The sequence below is a fragment of the Sciurus carolinensis genome, chromosome 12 (assembly GCF_902686445.1).
Source record: "Sciurus carolinensis chromosome 12, mSciCar1.2, whole genome shotgun sequence".
Lineage (NCBI taxonomy): Eukaryota > Metazoa > Chordata > Mammalia > Rodentia > Sciuridae > Sciurus > Sciurus carolinensis.
The window spans coordinates 54,003,263-54,022,838 of NC_062224.1; the positions used below are offsets into that span (position 1 = coordinate 54,003,263).

Sequence of the window (19,576 nt, forward strand, 5' to 3'; positions counted from 1 at the left end):
AAGATGCAGGGTCTCTGGTCTGATTTCAAGGTCCTTGATCCATTTTGAGTTGAGTTTTGTGCAGGGTGAGAGATAGGGGTTTAGTTTCATTCTGTTGCATATGGATTTCCAGTTTTCCCAGCACCATTTGTTGAAGAGGCTATCTTTTCTTCTTTGCATATTTTTGGCCCCTTTGTCTAGTATGAGAAAATTGTATTTATTTGAATTTGTGTCTGTGTCCTCTATTCTGTACCATTGATCTACCTGTCTATTTTCGTGTCAGTACCATGCTGTTTTTGTTACTATTGCTTTGTAGTAGAGTTGAAGATCTGGTATTGCGATACCCCCTGCTTCACTCTTCCTGCTAAGGATTGCTTTAGGTATTCTGGGTTTCTTATTCTACAGATGAATTTCATGATTTCTTGCTCTATTTCTGTAAGGTACGTCATTGGGATTTTAATTGGAATTGCATTGAATCTGTATAGCACTTTTGGTAGTATGGCATTTTGACAATATTAATTCTGCCTATCTAAGAACATGGGAGTTCTTTCCATCTTCTAAGGTTTTCTTTAATTTCTTTCTTTAGTGTTTTGTAGTTCTCATTGCAGAGGTCTTTCACCTCTTTTGTTAGATTGATTCCCAAGTATTTTATTTTTTTCGAGGCTATTGTGAATGAGGTAGTTTTCCTAACTTCTCTTTCTGATGATTCATCACTTTTGTATAAAAATGCATTAGATTTATGACCATTGATCTTATAACCTGCTACTTTACTGAATTCACTTAAGGATTCTAAAAGTTTTCTGGTGGAATTTCCTGGTTCCTCTAAATATATAATCATGTCATCAGCAAATAGGGATAGTTTGAGTTACAAGCAGGATCTTAAATATTGCCATGTTGAAAATCTATTAAACTTTCTAAAAACCTATAAAAAAGAAAAAAAAAGTCTACTGAATGTAAAACAAACAAAAAATCTTGGTTGATTAAGATAGTTTAGTCTGGGATTACTTCTTATCAAACTTGTTCAAATTCTTTTAGACCCAACTTATGATTTCCTTCCTTTAAGTTGGAGCAAAATTTATTTACCACATTTATAAGTACAGAGCATTTGATGTATATCCTGACAACAATAATAATGATGGCCTTTTATGACCTTTATGTGATGCTTGTTAACAAAAATTGTTTTAACTGTTTTGTCCCATCATTCCAGATGTGGAACACCTATGAAAGCTTATAGTATATAATGTGTAATTATATAATATCTTACAAAGTATAATATTTTCTATGAATATAATAATACATATAGTTCTAGATTATAATTTCCAACCTATTTCAGTGCATCTGTGTCAATTTTGTTTAAATTGAAAGCTTGGAACTTAATGGGATAATTCTCAGAACCCTAGGAGGTAATGAGAATGATAATTTTCTGTTCAGAGATGAAGAAACAGGGTTGAGGCTATAACTAAGTGGTAAAGTGCCTGCTTACCATGCTTGAAGTGCTGGATTCATCCATAGCAGAGACAATAAAAAGAAAGAAAGAAAGAAAGAAAGAAAAACGAAAAAGATAAAGTTGGGTAGGGGGTGAGGAAACTGATTTAAGGGAGGCTGGGTAACTTGTCCAAGGCTATAGCATAATAAATGGTAGCATGGTGATTGAAAACCAGGCAGTGGCTTCTACAGCTTAAGCTCATAGCTGCTTCCTCCCTTGGACACATTTCTTGAAATCTAGTGATAGAGTCCATGAATTTTTAGTGGAAAAATGGAGCATAAAATACAGAAAAATTATTTTCTAAAAAAAAAAAAAAAAGACCAGGTGCAGTGACCCACAACTATAGTCCCAGCAATCAGGAGGCTCAGACAGAAGTATGGCAAGTTCAAGGACAGCCTCAGCAACTTAGTAAGGCCCTAAGCAATTTAGGGAGATTCTGTTTCAAAATAAAAAATATAAAGGTCTGGGTTCAATCTCCAATATAAAATTAAATTAAATTAAATTGAAATAAAATAATTGTTCATAGGTATACTTTTCTGGATTTTATCAGACTACCCATTATATATGTAATATGTGAGGTACATAATAAATAGTATGGACCTTTCCTAGAGACAGTGTGATGTTGGATAAGACACCTAATATCCTGGTCCTGCATTTCCTGATTTATAAAATGATAGAGGCTAGTTTGAAGGACAGGAAAAGTGCCCTTCCCACTGGGTCACTTGTTTAGGTGGAAAAAAAAGAGGGGAGGAAAAAGTGAGAGCCTGGCAAACTGCCCCTTTCCTGCCTTTGACTTTGTATAGTTTTGCATTCACCAAAAACTACTTTTTATATACTGACAAAGTTTACAGCAATCTAGCAAAAGAAGATGGTGTTATTGCCCTTTGAGAATTTTCTGAAGTTTTAGTGTTACCTTGATGCCAGGGGAGTGCTCCCTAGGCAGTGGTGGGGCCTAGTTCTTCCTGGATGTGTGACCTCCTTTTTTCCTTAATAAATAAGGCTGGACCATTGGGTACTCCTGGGGGACCTCCTTGGCTGCTACTGTGGCCTTGGCCCTCAGGACTGACAGAGCAGGTGCCACCCTTACAAGCCCTCCTGAGACCTGGGTGCTGTAATGTACAAAGCTGCTCTCCCCGCCCTTTCCGCTGCAGCCATTTCCCTGCCTCCCAACTACTGTCAGTCTGTGAACATCCTAGCTAGCTATTGGTTCATCAGTCAGCTTGCAAGTATCCTTCTTCGTTATTGGTCCCGTTAGCCCGGTGGAATTCAACTGCTTCATGGTAGCTACCCTGCCATCTTTTCTCATGCTTCTCTCTCTCCTCCTCACTTTCTCTATCCTCCTTTCTTTTCCACTCTCTCTTGCGTGTCTTGTGTGTCTCTCCATTCTTCTCCACTGGTCAAATGATATTTCCTGGAAAGAAAGGGAGTTCAGTGTCATACAGCTGAAGAACAAATCCTAGGAAAAAAACGTCACGTTCCTACCACAAACATTGTATTCTTTTGATTCTTTATTTTCTTTTTTTTCCCTCTTTTTGTGGTACTGGGGATTGAACCCAGGTAGACATTTTTTTACCTCTGAGCTACATCTCCAGCTTTTTTTTTTTTTTTTTTTAACTTTGAGATAGGATTAGGATTTCCCTAAATTTATCAGGCTGGCCTTAAACTTTGATCTTCCTACCTCAGCTTTCTGAGAAGCTGGAATTATAGGCATGTACACATCTTCCTGGTCCATTAAATATTTTAATCTTAAGATTTAAGATATTTTATTATGAAAATTTAAAAATATACATGTGTAGTGTGTATATTAAAGTTGGCTGACCAGTAATGAGGAGTGAGATAGTCAGTGTAGATAATTCCTGCTAATAGTTTTTATGTGAAGCAAGACAAGTAATGGGGCATTGGCTTATAGTGGGGAGTGATGTAAGCTCAAAGAATTTGCATGTGTGTACATTCAAGTACATGCTGAGGATCAAACCCAGGGCCAAACACATGCTAGGCAAGCACTGTACCATTGAGTTACATTTCCAGCCTGGGATTTGCTTTTATGTATGTTTATGTGATACTTGGAATGTACACTAAAAAGGGAGGTGTTCCAGAATAGAGGAGAGGTAGATAAAGAAGTGCAGTTTTGAGCGTGCAATAAGGAGTTACATCTAGAACATGGGAAGAACTTGCTTTTGTTCACTGCTGGGTTTGTCTGCACAGTAAGGAAGAAGAAAAGATGGGTTACAGGTGCTTTCACGTACTTGCAGTTTGTCTCAGATTCTTCCATTTTTCTCAAATTATTTGAGAAGATCATTTCATCTTTGGAAAGAGTGGGTTGGCAGGGAGGAGAATGTATGAAATTGTATGGGAGGGTAGAAGCTTAGATGAGAATGTAGAATAGTATTGTTGCTGAAAGCTTTGTCCTTGTCCCCAAGGCCAACCCAATAATGAGGACACAGTTTTGAGTAAAAGGAAGAAGAAGGTTTATTATTTGCTAGCAAAGGAGAAACACAGGGGACTCTTGTCCCAAAGACTGTGTTTCTGCCCATCAGTAGGAACAGGGGGTTTTTAAAGAGGTGACTCAAATGTTGTATTCCATATGTTCTCTGTTGGAGTTGTAATTCCCTTGTTAATTTGGGAGTTAGTCATTTCTGAGGTCTTCTGGTTTCATCCCTAAAATCTGGATTACTTTGTTCCTATGGTGGGTGTGTACTCAGGGACAGATAACTCTGCCTAGTATGGGGAAAAAAGATCATCCTGTTTGCCCTCAGATTAGGGAAGGGGAGAGATTAGGGAGGAGCAAGGAGAGAGGTAAAGAAGGAAACATCCATTTTAAAAACAAGTTGCAGTGGCAGAGTAGCAAGGGTTATATTCAAAGCATAAAGTGGATCATTGTTATGGTATTGTACTTAATTGAGATTTTTTTGTTTGGTTTTGGTACTAGGTTGAATTGAGGGGTGTTTTACCACTGAACTACATTGGCAGTACTTTTTACTTTTTTTATTTTGAGACAGGATCTTGCCAAGTTGCTTTCTGTCCAGGAAATATAATTTTACCAGTGGAGAACAATGGAGAGACACACAAACTTCTGTTTCTTTTCAAGAAATTAATGACTGAGGATTTAATGGAGACACAATCTCCTACTAAACAGGATGCACTGAATCTAAACTGTGGAGAATGAACTGGTTTTCTAAACCAAACCTTACTTAGTTCTCTGAAGTTCTGGGCCCAGGGCTGAGATTACATGGGGCTTTTTTTTTTCTTTTTTTGGCGGTGCTGGGGATTGAACCCAGGGCCTTGTACTTGCAAGGCAAGCACTCTACCAACTGAGCTATCTCCCCAGCCCTACATGGGGCTTTTATAAGAAATTTGACATGAGTTTTTAACTGTTACAATGGTGGTGAGTTTGAATTCTTGGCCTGTGTGACCAAGTCCATGCACAGAATTTAGAATAAGTAGTTCACAGGTGTAGAACAATGATAGTAAAACACTTGCTAGTGTTGTCTGGAAGTGGCCTTCACCGCAGGTAGCAGTAACTCAAGATAACTTGAGTTTACCTCCCTAAGAGCTATATTTGTAAGAACTAAGCCTATGAGATTATAGTTTAGATAGCAGTTAGTTGACCTAGCAATTAAGTGATGTAGCTACATTTCTACAGAGTTTAGAAAGTTACAAAATATAAGAAGAAACTTTTTCACAGGCATCTCTTGCATCTCTGGCCTTGAAAACCTGACACAGGGGTGTTTATATTTCAATAGGAAGTATTCAGACTCCTAGAGACAGCTATTTACAATCCAATAGGTAGGGACCTGAGCACACTGTTAATTAGTTTCCCTGTAGAAAGACTGACAGGGGAGGAGAATTAACCCTTTCCCATGCCATTGGTTCTTTATCATAATGTTCTTATAATTTCATCTTACAATCAGGTCTGGTTTCTCCATCAAATACAGGCAAGGCATGTGTATTTTACAACATTTTGTTTCTCAGGGCAGGCAAAGAGAAGGTGGCTTGGTACAGTAAAACAACTTGTGGTTTTATAAGGCAAGTGTGATGGAAATAATGAATGAGGAAACTAAGTGCTTGCAGGATTTAATTATAGTAGAGTAGTTGGAATTTAAGGAGATCAGTAAAGGCAGAACATGAGCAATGTGTCATGTGACAATAGTAGGGACAACTCCTTCAGGGTCAGCAGTCATAGGGACGACTGGTTCAAGGTTCATGGGGAGGATGGAACTGTCAAAGGGATTAAAAGTTTAAGAAGGGGCTGGGGTTGTGGCTCAGTGGTAGAGCACTTGCCTGGCATGTGTGAGGCACTGGGTTCGATTCTCAGCACCACATATAAATAAATGAATAAAATAAAGGTCTATCAACATCTAAAAAATATTAAAAAAAAAGTTTAAGAAGGTAGTGGTCAAGAATTAGAGGTTCCATATATATTGTACATATATTAATTTGTTGATGTTAAAATGTAATTGGTTATCCCCTCTTTGTCAGACACTCCTTGAGGTCCTGGGTAAATGTGGTAAACAAATAGTAAAGTCTGCTGAAATGGAGCGTACCTTTCACTAGAAGACAGACCAGACTTACCTAAATTCAAGGGCTAACCTCTCTGAAGAAGAGTAAGGTGAATAGTGGAAAAAGAGTGACAGAATGCACTTTTAGAAAGGGTGGTCAGGAAGTTCTCTCAGTGGAAGTGAGAGTGGAGGAGAGACCTGCATGAGATGAGTGAGTGAGTCCTTCAGATACCCCAGGGAAGAGTTTTCTGCCTACAAGAGGGGAGTGAGCTCAGTGTGCCCAAGGAAGAGGGGAAAAGGTCAGTGGGCAAGGGCAAAAGGTGGGACGAGAAAAGGCAAGAGGTGGGGAAGGACTTGGAGAGGAGTTAGCTTTCACTCCGAGGGCAGTGGGAAGCCACTGGAGGGTTTGCAGTGAGCTTTGGAATTGATCTGGAGGTGATAGAGTTCCTGATGATGAACAGTTTGAGGGTGTGATATGGGAATGTTGCACTGTTCGGGAGTAGAGGAAATACTGGCTGGAGGCCGGGAACCAAGGTTTCAGATGAAGTATCTACCTGGTCATTGGTGTGTTTTCCTTGTGTGTCAAAACTGCTGGTAATGAAGACAGGGACAGAGATGGAAAGTAGGAGTGAGTTAGGAGATGAAGTGCAGTATTTAATCAATGGTGTGGAAAGAAATTATAATAAGTTGGTGAATGACAGGAAGATAGGGACAGCAGGTGTTAGCCAGTGGCAGGAGTTTTCAAAGGAGCTGAGAGTTTTGAAGCAGAATTAATCATCAGAAAGTGTGGGAATCAAGAAATTTACCCTCCTACTTCCTGTCCCTTAAGTATGTGGGATTTGAAATAAATTGCTTTCATCTGAGAGGATGCTGGACCCAGAAATTCTCAAGGGGCAGCCAGGTTACTGTTAATGTAAGACCATGAAGTTTCTCTTTAAAAGAGGTTAGAGCAAGGTCAGTGTGTTTTTCCTGGGCATATTTGGCTGGAGACACTTTGAGCTGTTGCAACAGGAGTTGGATGGTTGTACTGCTTGCATCTAGTGGTAACGCTGCTACATGCACAGGGCAGGAGCACTCATCCACAGCACAGAATTATCTGGTTCAAGGCATTAAGTGTCCTGGTGGGAAAACCCTTGATAAAGGAATTATAGGGGTATTTTCTCATCATAGCACTGGGGTTTCAGTAGTGCTTATTTCCCTCCCATTGTTCCATGACCCTTTGATATGCACATACACATTCACTCACACATATGCAAGATCCTCTTGCCTTTATTATTATTATTTTTATCTCATACTGTGTCTACTTTGTCAGAAAGAACTATGGTAGTCTTAGGTCTGTTTTCACTCATTCTGTAATGTGTGTACGGTATGTTACAGAGGATACCCACCCATGGCCCCAAATGACTGTGAGGTTTGGAGCCACCAGTTCTTGTGATCCACAGGAAAAATTTCATGCACGTTGCCCAGAGTAACAAGCAGGACTTTATTAGAAACAGTGAGAAGAGAGTAATTTATGGTAAAGGGACTACATAGACTGCTTCCAGAGAAGACTGTGTAGCTCTTACAGAGCCTGGGGTATTTAAGGGTTTGGGGTTTCTCTGTCTTTGTCCTAGTTTTACATTCTCCCTGCCCCGCCAAGTAGTTTGTTACCCTTTGTATAGTCCTCAGGGAATTTCCTTTGTGAGGGTCTTGATGACCTAGTCCTCAGGGGGAGGATGTTGAAGACCTGGTCATAGGGAGTGGGTATGACATGATCTTAAAACAATAGCTCCTTTAAGGGGTTGTAATTAACTATGACTGGGGGAGGTTTAGTTTTGATAATGTTCCCGGTTACTCCCAGTCTTGTGACCTATGAACTCTTTAATGTACATGTCTGATATCCTTCCTGAAATTTGTAGCCTTTCACTCTCCTCTCCTCCATTGTATTATTGTATATCCTCTAATACAATGGATATATTTTTATGATAATCTCTTGAGAATTGAGGGGTGTGATATCCTAGGTCTTTAGTATCAGTTAGGTACAGGCAAACTTATGTTCTGTAGGGAAGTGCTTTGTCACTCCAATTTTTTTTTTGGCCAGGGATTGAACCTAGGGATTTCTGCATGGTAAGTATGTGATTTACCACGGAGCAACATCCCCAGACCCACTACATGTGTTAAAGGCAGCTTTTCAGATTAGTTTTGTTTTACAGGCAGAAATAGGGAGAGGTATAAAATTGTATGATTTTTGTGTTGACAGAATCATACATTTATGTTTGAAATTTATTACTACATAGTTATAATTTAGTTATGACTAAAGTACAAATTTCAGCCTGTTTTTTTGTACAACCCTAAGCAAGAATCATTTTTTAAATTTGTAAAGCTGTTTTCAAACAACCAAACCAAAGAAGCTGGACTTGGTGGCACTCTCCTATAATCCCAATTACTTGGAGCCTGAGGCAGGAGGATTGCAAGTTTGAGGTCAGCCTGAGTAATTTATTGAGGACCTGTCTCAAAATTGCAAAAAAAGGCCTGTGGATTTAACTAAGTGGTAGGGCACCCCTGGGTTCAATCCCTAGTATCAAAACAAAAACATAAACAAAAAACCCAAACTAGAGAAGACTTTGAAAGAATGCAACAGCGACCTTATGTTTCTCTCAAAACCAAAAATATTTACTATTTGGCCCTTTATGGAAATAATTTGATGATACAGATAGACATTTCTAGTTCTTATTACTGGAATTAAGCTCTGGCTGCTTGATTCACAACCAGCCAATTAAGTTGAGAGACAAGGTATTGAGGCAGGGAAATAGATGTTATTGGTAAAGCCAGCTTAAGGAGAAGAGGACTTCACTGTCACAAAGCCCTTTGGGTGGGGAGAGAGGTCAGGGGCCCAAAGGACTTTTATGGGGAGGGAAAGGAGGTAGAGTGAGGCTACAGGCTGGGTGAAGGCTATGTCAGGTAGGGCTTGTGTCTAATCCAGAGCCTGGCAGTGGACCGCCACCCACTGGGGTCAGCTCCTGGATTTTCTTTTCAGATAGACTATTACTCTTCCCCAAGTTAGCTTATATGCTTTGCCTTAGTTGATGAAAAATAAATGTACTTTACCATAGAATTAAAGAAAGGAGGGGGTATTTCAGGGGTCACCAGATATTCTGGGTTCTAAAGAAAGCTCATTCTGCAGTTAATGTGTGCACTATTTAGGTGAGGTCTCTCTTTAGAATTTAGAATACCAGGCAAAAGGAATTAGGGAGGGACAGAAGGACAAAAGGTAAGGGGGAAATGGAGGACAATTCCTCTGTTACATTCTGATCATAAGGTCAATGAATCCGTGTCACAGAATCAGAGCATTGTATACATCCAGAATTTCTCCAAATATTTATCAGTGCTTTTTACATGCAAGTGGACAGATTTGCAGGATATAAACTGGCTGTCAGTTTACAATTTAAGTAAGACACTATGTTACTGAAAGCTTGGTCCTTGTCCTGGATGCCAATCCATTAATGGGGACATGATTTTGAGAAAAAATGTTTATTGCTTTGCTAGCAAAGGAGAAGCAAATGGGACTCCTGTCTTGGAGGCTGTGATTCTGCCCATCAAGGGAGTAGGGGGCTTTTAAAGAGATGATTCAAAGGCTACATTCCATATGTTCTGTCCAGAGTTATAATTTGGGAGAGACGGTCATTTCTTTCTTTCTTTCTTTCTTTTTTTTTTTTTTTGTACTGGGAATTGAACCCAGAGGCACTTAACCACTGATTTTTTATTTTTAATTTAGAGACAGGGTCTCAATAAATGCCTTAGGGCCCTGCTAAATTGCTGAGGCTGGCTTTGAAATTCTGAGTCACTGGTATTACAGGTATGCGCCACCAGGCCTGGTCATAGTGATTTCTGCAATCTTCTGGTGCCATCCCCCAAATCTGAATTACTTCATTCCTGTGGTGGGTGTGTGCTCAAGGACAAAGAACTTTGGCTAGGATGGGGAAGAAAGGTAACCCCTTCCCATTTGAGATTGGGGGTGGGGTGGGGAAATTAGGGAGGAGCCTGGAGAGAGGAAGAGAAAGAAATGTGTTCATTTTAAAAATAAGTCACAGTAGCAGAGCAGCAAGGACTATATTCAAAGCATGAAACACTGTTACAAGTACACATTTTAGAAATAAAAGGCTTCACAACCACTTCATTAATTAAAATTGTTAATTACCTAAAGGAGTTTTTATTAAGGGTTACAAAAGGTCATGGAAGGAGGTCATTGGAGGCTTTTCTGGATCAGTGATTTTTATCTGAAGTTGAAATATAATACACTAATTAGTGATGAGAGGGAGGGACAGCAGTAGGGGAAGAACCGAGCAGCAGTTGTGACCCTGGAAGGGGCCCTGAGATTTTGCATTTTCTTTGCTGTAGCTTATGAATACAGACACAAGCTATATATATTTCAGAAGAATAGAGAGCCAGTTATGTCAAAAATAGATCAGGAATTGCATCCGTGGTTCTCACATCTGGTTAACAAAATCAACTGGTGACCAATAAAATACTGAAGCCCAGGCTTTCAACAGTTCTATTCTCCCCAGGTGATCGGGCACAGCTGTACCAGGGGCCACCTCATATTTTGAATATAACCCTGGTCTGCCAGTGAGGCTGATTTTAAAATGGACATGTTTTCTTTTCCTTTTCTCTGTCTCCTCCTCCCTAACCTGGGGGTGGGGAACAGGATTACCTTTTTCCCATCCTAGCCAAATTGTCTGCCTATGAGCACACACCCACCACAGGAACCAAGTAATTCAGACTTCTGGGATAGGGTAAGAGGATCTAAGAAATGGCTATCTCCCAAATTAACAAGTGAATCACAGTCCCCCACAGGGAACACCTGGCGTGAATCTCTTCTTTAAAAACCCTGTGTTCTGGGCTGGGGTTGTGGCCCAGTGGCAGAGCACTTGCCTGGCACGTGTGAGACCCTGGGTTCAATTGCCAGCACCACATATAAGTAAATGAATAAAAATAAAGTTCCATCAACAAGTAAAAAAATTAAAAAAACAAACAAAAAAAACCTTGTGTTCTCCCTGATGAGCAGAATCACAGCATCTGGGACCGGAGGCTCCTGTGCTTCTCCTTTGCTAGCAAAGCAATAAAACTTCTTTTTCCTTTTACTCAAAACCATAACCTCATTATTGGATTGGCATTAGTGACAGCCAAGATTGAGAACCTTGGACTGGGGGACCCTGTTCTGAAGGGTCCTTGGCCAGTGTCGTCTTATTTTCTCTCTTTTCCTGTCTCTTTTAGGGACACAATAATAAAAAAAAAAATCCCTTAAATCTAGAATCATTGTAGAATCATGCTTCTGAGGAGCACTCTAGAGCATTTTCCTTGGAAAACTCTCTTTCCTTTTCTATGAGTAGGTGTCTTTGTCTCCTTGTCTCCTCATTCCTCATCTTCTCCATTTCCAGGTCTGAGACCATGAATGTCAGTCACTGACATTCCTAGGCCCAAATGGTGGCTCCTTGAGTTACTAACTGCTTGCTTAGAGAAACATCTTCAGGGTAAACAAAAAAGAAAGGAGGATTACTAATTAAATCTCAAAGGGGAGGGTGTTCATTTAGAGGGAGGATGTACAGCTGGTAACTTGGGCCATTCTCTTTTCAGGCAGGAGTTACATGCTGGGATGGGAGAGGAAAGCCCTGCCACCCTTTCTGTGTGGTATCTCAGGCCTCAGACTCCAGTTGTGCTGCTATCCAGAGGCTCCTTTCTGCGCATGTCAGCAGTCTTGGAAACAGTGCTGCTCCCTGCTTGTGTTTACCTCCTCTCTTCCCTGGAGGGCTTCTAGCCAGGTGATCTCCCAGTGTTCCTGCCTAATGACCTTGTTTCATCCACAGGGCGAACTCTGTTGGAGAAGCTGTTCAGCCAGCAGGAGAAGAAGCAGAGAAATTTTGCTCACGGATCATTGCCATGGGTCTTCTACTTCCTTTTAGTGACTGCTTCAGGGAACCATGTCATCAGAATGCCCAGTCAAGTTCTGCTCCATTTGATGTAAGTAGGAGAACTCACTTCTGTTTGCGAGGTGGATTGCAATGGAAATAGCAACTGTGATGTGTGTCTGCCAGCTCATCCTATAATTTATAAACACATGTGACACAAGTCTTCCTCCCCTGGGCCACTCAATAGTTCAGTTTGTCTATTTCTATGCTTTTCTTTTTGACTAGAGCATTAAGTACATTTGCCAAACCTCCTTTTTTTAACAGATAGTTTTCTAGCCTGCTTTAATCTGCAGTGATTTTAAGATGACATTTAAACTTTTTTTGATGAGGTTGGGGATCAAATCCAGACACTAGGCAAGTGTTCTACCACTGAGCTACACCCACAGCCCGTCAGGGAGATTTTAAAATGACTATTAGTCAGTATTTCTGACTTTGCTGGTCGTAGGCATTCCTTCAGAAGCAGCTCCATAGGACAAAGTATTCCCAGTGGGCCGCCTGTTTCCATGGGCCTAGAATACTGTTTCAATGCATTCCCAACTCATTTATATACTAAATATTATCATGAAGCAGCATTGTCTGCTTTTTCCCCCAGCTCACATTCACCAAGAATTAATACTGCTGACCAGTTATTTGAATGGTATATTCATGATTCATAACAAATATTAGCACAGCTGGATTATCATTGTCAAGCCAGAGTACTGCTGATCTTTCTCAGGTATGTGGAGCATGTGAGACATGGGTTGTGATATATAAGATACATGTGAATTACTCATGAGAAAATGGAAACTCTGGTTTTCACTTATGCAGAGTCCAGGATTTGAGTATTTGAGAGCAAGGGGTTCTCATCCATAAGGGTTAATATTATTTGATCCATTATTGCCAACTACCTGCTCTTACCAACCTTCTTCAACATATATGCTGTGATTCAGGGAGCGAAGTAATGGGGAGTTTTAAAGGACAGTGAAAAATATGGTAGTAAATAATAAAGGGTCTACATTTGCCTGTTCTTCCTCTTCTCACCCACTACAACCTGCAATCTTCCTCTATTTCCCTTTAGTATTAGCCAAATAATTGCATAAAATATTCTGAGGTCTTCTTGGTTCTTCCCATCTGAAAGAAAAATCTCCAGGTAATGTTACAACTTGTGACTTCCTTCTTAAGATTAATTTAGGGCTGGGAATATAGCTCAGTTTATAGAGTGCTTGCCTTGCAAGCACAAGGCCCTGGGTTCAATCCCCAGCACCTCAAAAAAAAAAAAAAAAAAAAAAAGATTAAATATTTCCTACTGCAGTTTATTTGTTTATTTTTAATGACCTGGTGGCTAGTCATTGCTAGGTAGATCTTTTCTTCCTATTGGAAGAATTGGATAATTTCAATTTTTTCCTCCCTTCTCTTCTTTGACAGGTCTCTATTATTTAGAGACAGAATGGGAGGACTATGGTGTCTTAAGTATTGTAGGGCTGTGTTCTGGAAGATATATCAATTTAGCAAGTTGGAATTATAATAAATACAGTACAGAGAAAGGCAAATGCTAGCTGTGTCTAGCACTTGCTTTTTGATTAAAACTATTCCCAAATTAACTACATTTTCTTCTGTAAAGCTCAGAATTAGTCTTGTCAGTCAATAAATGTGGTATTAGAGTAAATAGGATAACCCTACTTTTCTCTCTTTAAATTTTTCTTATTATGTGTTTGTTTTGTGGTGCTAGGGATGAATCCAGGGCCTCTTGCATGCTAGGCAAGTGCTCTACCACTGTACTGTAACCCTAGACTTTGTCTTTTTAAAAATCAACTATCCTATCCTGCTTACTTCTTAAATCTCACTCTATCCCATCCTTATCTTAGAGATTAATAACTTTTTTTTAGCTATTTTATTCTGGGGGACAGTTGGATGTGGCATAATGAGAGAAAAACACACAAATAACATTCCTTAATATCCTAGGCAACAAACTCCTCAAGAAGGAGTTTCTTTCCCCCAATTTGATGCAATTTTATTTTCTCCTTACCATATTCATTCATTCTCTCCTCCCCCCACCAAACAGAACACAAACTAAGAAATTAAAGGCATTCTCAGTGCATTTTAAATGCATTTAAGTAGCAGTTCAGCAACAGAACCATACATTTATTAAACACAAAGATTTTCTTTAAAACCCAGAGAAGTACTAATACAGGGGGCCAGAAGATGGAGGTATCAGTGGAGGATGGAAGGAAGGTGCTTATCTCTAGGGAGAGAAGTTTGGGATAATTAGTCTCTCTGTTGAAAGTAGCTTTTGGGAGCATTTCTAACTAACAATTCTCTTGTAGTCATTTGCCCTTCAAGAAGGAGTGCCCCGTAGGAATAAGCTCACAATTGGCACCTTTTCCATCCCCTAGCATTGTAACTTTATTTCCTAACAGTAACCTGCCCCTTTCCCTTCTATAATTAAAGTAAAAAAGTTTTTTTTTTTTTTTTTTTTTGTTACTGGGGATTGATCTCAGGAGCACTTCGTTACCAAGCCATGTTTCTAGCCCTTTTTATTTTTTATTTTGATAGGCTCTCCTTAAATTGCCCAGGTTGGCTTCAAACTTGCCATGCTCTTGTCTCAGCCTCCCAAATTGCTGGGATTGCAGGTATGTGTAAGAACCCAGAAACCACTCCAGATGCGGAACTCACATAAGAGAGTTTATTAAGCAAACAGGCAGTGTCTCCTTGCAGGGTAAGAGAGAAAATGAGAGAAAAAGAGAGAGCATGTGCAAGAGAGAGTGAAACCAGGAGGAGAGAGGAAATGGTGGGGGAGCCATTCTTAAGCAGTGGAATTTTGTGGGCTAATAACAAAGGACCAATGGTGAGGAGGTTCGTGGGCTAACAATCTGGACCAATTACTGAGAAGAAGACTTGCAGGCTGACTGATGAAACAATAGCTAGCTAGGATGTTCACAGACTGACAAGCTAGGTGATGGGAGGTGGAGAAATGGCTGCAGCGTAAAGGGGGAACAGCTTTATATTATATTCCTCTGTTTTTGTTTTTATAAGAAGATCATTTTTTGTTCTCCAGTTCTCTCTCTCATTATCTCTCCTTCCTGCCTATGTGACTAGGCCTGGTTTTGCAGATGAGATGTAAAAAGTGAGAAGTGGATGGGGCAGAGGGAGAGCCAAAGTAATTCAGCCAGGCATGGGCCCAGGGGGAATTAATTAGCAGCTCCTTGCTTGCAGTCCTTGATAAGGGCAGAGAAGTTTGGTAATCAATGGGCTCCGAAGATCCTTGACATTCCATTCTCCCAGAGGCAGTCTCCAACTTCCAGATGCAGATGGCTTTCATGGCCTCCATTTCCTTGATTTGACTGATCCCCTAGTCCTACACTAACTGCCTGACCCCAATTCTGACTTCATTCCCCCTTCTAGTTTTAGGAACTCCTTACTACTGTAAGGAAATGGGGCGATGGCTGCTCTGGCCTCTTCCAGCTGGAATGGGGCAGCATAGGGCAAGCAGTTTGGAGTTCCCTTTTAGAAATTGGGTCAATTGAGGGGTCCATGTTAGAAGTCTGGTTGGGGAGGAGCAGGTTGTAAAGTCATCTGGGGCTGGGTGCTTCTATGAGAGAAGAACAAAAAGACATGAGTGCTGAAATGAGATTAATACAAGGTAAATATTGCAGAATCTGGAACCTGTCAATGAATATCATGAAGATGACAGAAGTCAATAATCCCTCACCAGAAGGTGGAAGAACTGAGAAATTTTTCCCATAATAAGGCCTAACAAAGACTGGAGAGGACAAAGCCTTTATTTGGGAACTTTAACATTGTCCAGGTTATCAGGAATGTAAACACAACATTTAACTCTTAATATCATTGATGTCCCCAGAAAATATAGTTAAGCTACTTAATGTCATCTGATTTTTGTAAAATATCCTTTTATTGGTATGACCTGTGTTTAATAGAGATCTCTATATTTCTGTTACTTTGGGCTAGATAATCATACTAGCAAACATAGATTAAGCCTACCTGTGTGGCTTAGGAAGATCTGTTGGCCTTAGACTGACTAAAAATTCCTGACTTGATCAGTTTCTCTTGATATTTATTAAGCACATTTGCCTAAGAATGTCTCTTTTGTAGCTTCCAATCTTTATTCTAGTGGGCTAACACAAGTGTATATTTAAGTTACATTTAACTATTATTTCTTTTAAATGCCCAACAATGGCTATATTTTGGTTTTAACTGTTTTCCTAAGTGTTTAAGATCAAGCTGGTCAAATTGACCTGTTGTCTGTTAAGAGTCAACCGAGTTCCCACAGGGGTCACTCATGGGGAACTTGAGAGCAACTTCTTAGCTCCGTTAGTGCCGTCCATTAGGCAGGATCTCCTTGATGAGGTGGCCCCCTTGGAAGCATCAGGGATGTCTCCCTTTTCCAATGACTCTCCTCTGCAGCAGGTGCACTGATTGGCTTTTCACCCTCCAGTGGTCTCATTAATCTCCTGATAGGGAGGTTGTGTGGCCCAGAGTTGCAAAACTCCTTAGAGAAGTTCTCTTGTTCCCTGGATTCAGGCTGACTTGAAGGGCAAGATCCAAATACTAGTTTTTCTTGGCCTCTGTATTTAATTTCAACCTCTAAGTTTGATCTTAACCATCCAACAAGCCAGTCTCACCAGTAAGGGTACTGAGCTTTAACTTCAACATCTGTAGTTTTACAGTTATTTACCCTTTTTTTTTTAAAGTGGAGTCTGTATTAGTACTGGAAGTTACACTACATACTATCTGTTTTGTAGGTAATGGCTTATTATCACAAGTTACCTAGGTTGTATGTTCTTGAAGCAGCTACTTCTGTAAAACATTAACAGTTAACAGTTATCTTGAATTTTGACTGAGCTATTATAAACATCAACATTTTATTGGTTTGACCACCTAGAGAATTGTGAGTTAATTTTAAAGACATTTTATTTTCATTAGTTTACCCAATTTAAATTGAACCTTTTAAAATCATGTGAATTAAAGGTATTTGGATCCATTTTTTATATTTTAATTTTATGCATGCTTATATTTAGTTGCACATAGAGAGACAACATGTTATACACATAACAAAAAAGCAAAGGCCTTGTAACATTTATCTCCATTGCAATGTAATAGATGTTCAAAAATAACTCTAGAGTTGGATAAAAAGAACTGATCAAAAACAGTCACGAACTCAAAAAATATAGAATTTAAGGGAATAAAAACAAGAGTCCTGGAAAAACTTTTTTGCTTTTTTTTTTTTTTTGGATTTGAGACCATCTCCTATTGAGCCTTCAGGCTTCTGCTGTTTACATTTCAATGTAAGCCTTGACTGAGATCTGAAAGGAGCTGAGATAACAGGTTCTAGCAGAAACTTGATGCCTAGGGCATTTTAACCCTTTTTCCTGGTTAGTGATCAACTCAGGTTTGGATGCAGAAAATTGTGAAACATTATCTCCCACTACCTGTGAGGAATGGGACTGCTATATCATACTCCTTACTGTGACATGCCACTGACTGTTGGGCTGGTTACTCCCTCCACACCAGCCACCTCCCATAGGGGGGACTAGAATATATACCTGGGACCTCATGGCAGGAGGACTGGGTGGACTGGGCAGGGGAATGGAAGCAGAAACAGAATGGGATAAAGGAGATGGAGAAGCAGGGGCCGGAGGGGCCTCTGTCCCAGCGGACCAGTATGTGGGTGATTTATTAGCTGAGTCGAAGTCGGAGGAGGAGGAGGAGGGATTAAGAGGGGGAGAAGAAGCCAAAAGGAGGCATTTGAGTTTGCAGGAAGAGCAAAGAAGTGCAAGAAAAGACTTGAAGATAAGGATTCCCTTTCTATCTGCCTGCTCGCTCACAGAAGCTGTGTGCCATTACGTGGCCATTTTGGATTTACTAACTAGCCCCGGGGTCAGGTAAAGGGGTTTGATTGTCTAGTAGACACCCCAGGGGTGAATCTGCTGGACTGGAGGACCCAGATCCCATGGTGGAAACTGATACAGCTGAGTCAGTGTCCAGGGTGTCCCGAGAGCACAGACTAGTCAGCTGGAGACAAGAAGGCAGCACAGTGATGGGGTCATCACCCAAGCATCGTGTGCCAGGCAAAAGCCAAGAGAGTTGAGGACCTGACGTCAGGATTTTCGAGAGCGAGAGTGAGCGCAAAGAGGAGCCTCAACCCTCAGACAGAATCCCCACCATAAAGATCAGCGCCCCACCGTCGGGTAAGGTCAACTAAGGGGACCAGCCATAACTGCAAAAGTTGTGGATGGGGGAGCCCCCATTCCTCAACTACCTCAAGGGTACTGGACCATCAATGGTCATGTCTCAGGTCAGCAGAGGAGTGTTTAAGCTGACCTAGGGGAAAACTCACCAATCCAAAGGCCGGTGGTGGATGTGGAGAGCGTCCGGGCGAATGGAATGTGAGACCAGCGTCTGGGGTCTGGGGTGATGGATGGGATTCCACCCACCTAAGCAGTGGTAGAAGAGCCCATCTGAGTCATGGCACCAATGTAAGAACCTAGAAAACACTCCAGACATGGGAACTCACATAAGAGAGTTTATTAAGCAAACAGGCAGAGTGTCTCCCTGTAGGGTAAGAGAGAAAATGAGAGAAAAAGAGAGCGAGAGAGCACGCGCAAGAGAGTGAAAGCCAGGAGGAGAGAGCATGAAAGTGAGGAGGAGAGAGAGAAAATGGCGGGGGAGCCATTCTTAATCAGTGGAATTTCACGCGCTAATAACAAAGGAACAATGGTTGGCAAGGAGGTTTGCGGGCTAACAATCTGGACCAATTACTGAGAAGGAGACTTGCAGGCTGACTGATGAACCAATAGCTAGCTAGGATGTTCACAGACTGACAAGCTAGGTTATGGGAGGCGGAGAAATGGCTGCAGTGTAAAGGGTGGGGGAGCAGCTTTATATTATAGTATGCTCCACCACACATGGCTAGTAAAAAAGAATTTTGATGTGGGGATATTACAGGTGCAGTTTGTGGACTGGCCTACTTCAATTAAGCCTTTTGATTTTAGTCCTGTATTATCATATACATTTTGGATTATTGAGGACTATAGAAAATATGAATGGAATTCCCATTGTAGCTGACATTTTAACTTAAGTTCTTAAGAACTTTAAAAGACACAAATAGGTTTGAGTAATCATGTTAATTTATTTACAAATGTTTATTAAATATATTCTATGTGACAGGTGTAACAAAAACCATTATAAAATAATACAGTAAAAGTGTGAGGCCTTAAAAAAAGAAAAGAAAGAAAAGAGCCCAGTGTGGTAGTCAACGCCTCAGCCTCCCAGATACTGAGAAAACTGAGGCAGCAGGACCAAAATTTGGGGTCAGCCCGGTCAATTTAGCAAGACTATTAAAAAAATAAATAAATAAAAGGCTGGGACGGAGGTGGTTGGTGGTAGATATAGCTCAGCTGTAAGTTTCTTGCTAACCATGTGTGAGGCCCTGGGTTCAATCCCCAGTAGCAATTGTCCCCCACACTCATGTTGACCCCCCAAAGTTTGCAAACCAGGAAGAAGCAGTCATTGGTACAAAAAAAAAAAAAAAAAGGAAAGTAAATCTAGAAGGAACAAGTTTGGGTGAGGGAGCATATTAGAGAAAGTTCCTGGCTCCTACTCCTCTGCCTATGCAAATGAGGGATATTTGAAGTTCAATCCTGATTGATTGGTTTTATATAAATGAGGGG

The 19,576-nt window shown here is 40.5% G+C and overlaps 1 protein-coding gene across 1 annotated transcript in view; it reads left to right on the top strand.

Annotated features, from left to right (window-relative positions):
* Nucleotides 1-19,576, top strand: part of LOC124961663 (formin-2-like) — a 214,503-nt gene that overhangs the window by 34,408 nt on the left and 160,519 nt on the right. The window contains 1 exon segment of the mRNA XM_047520536.1: nt 11,808-11,961. Coding sequence (XP_047376492.1) covers nt 11,808-11,961 — 154 coding nt within the window.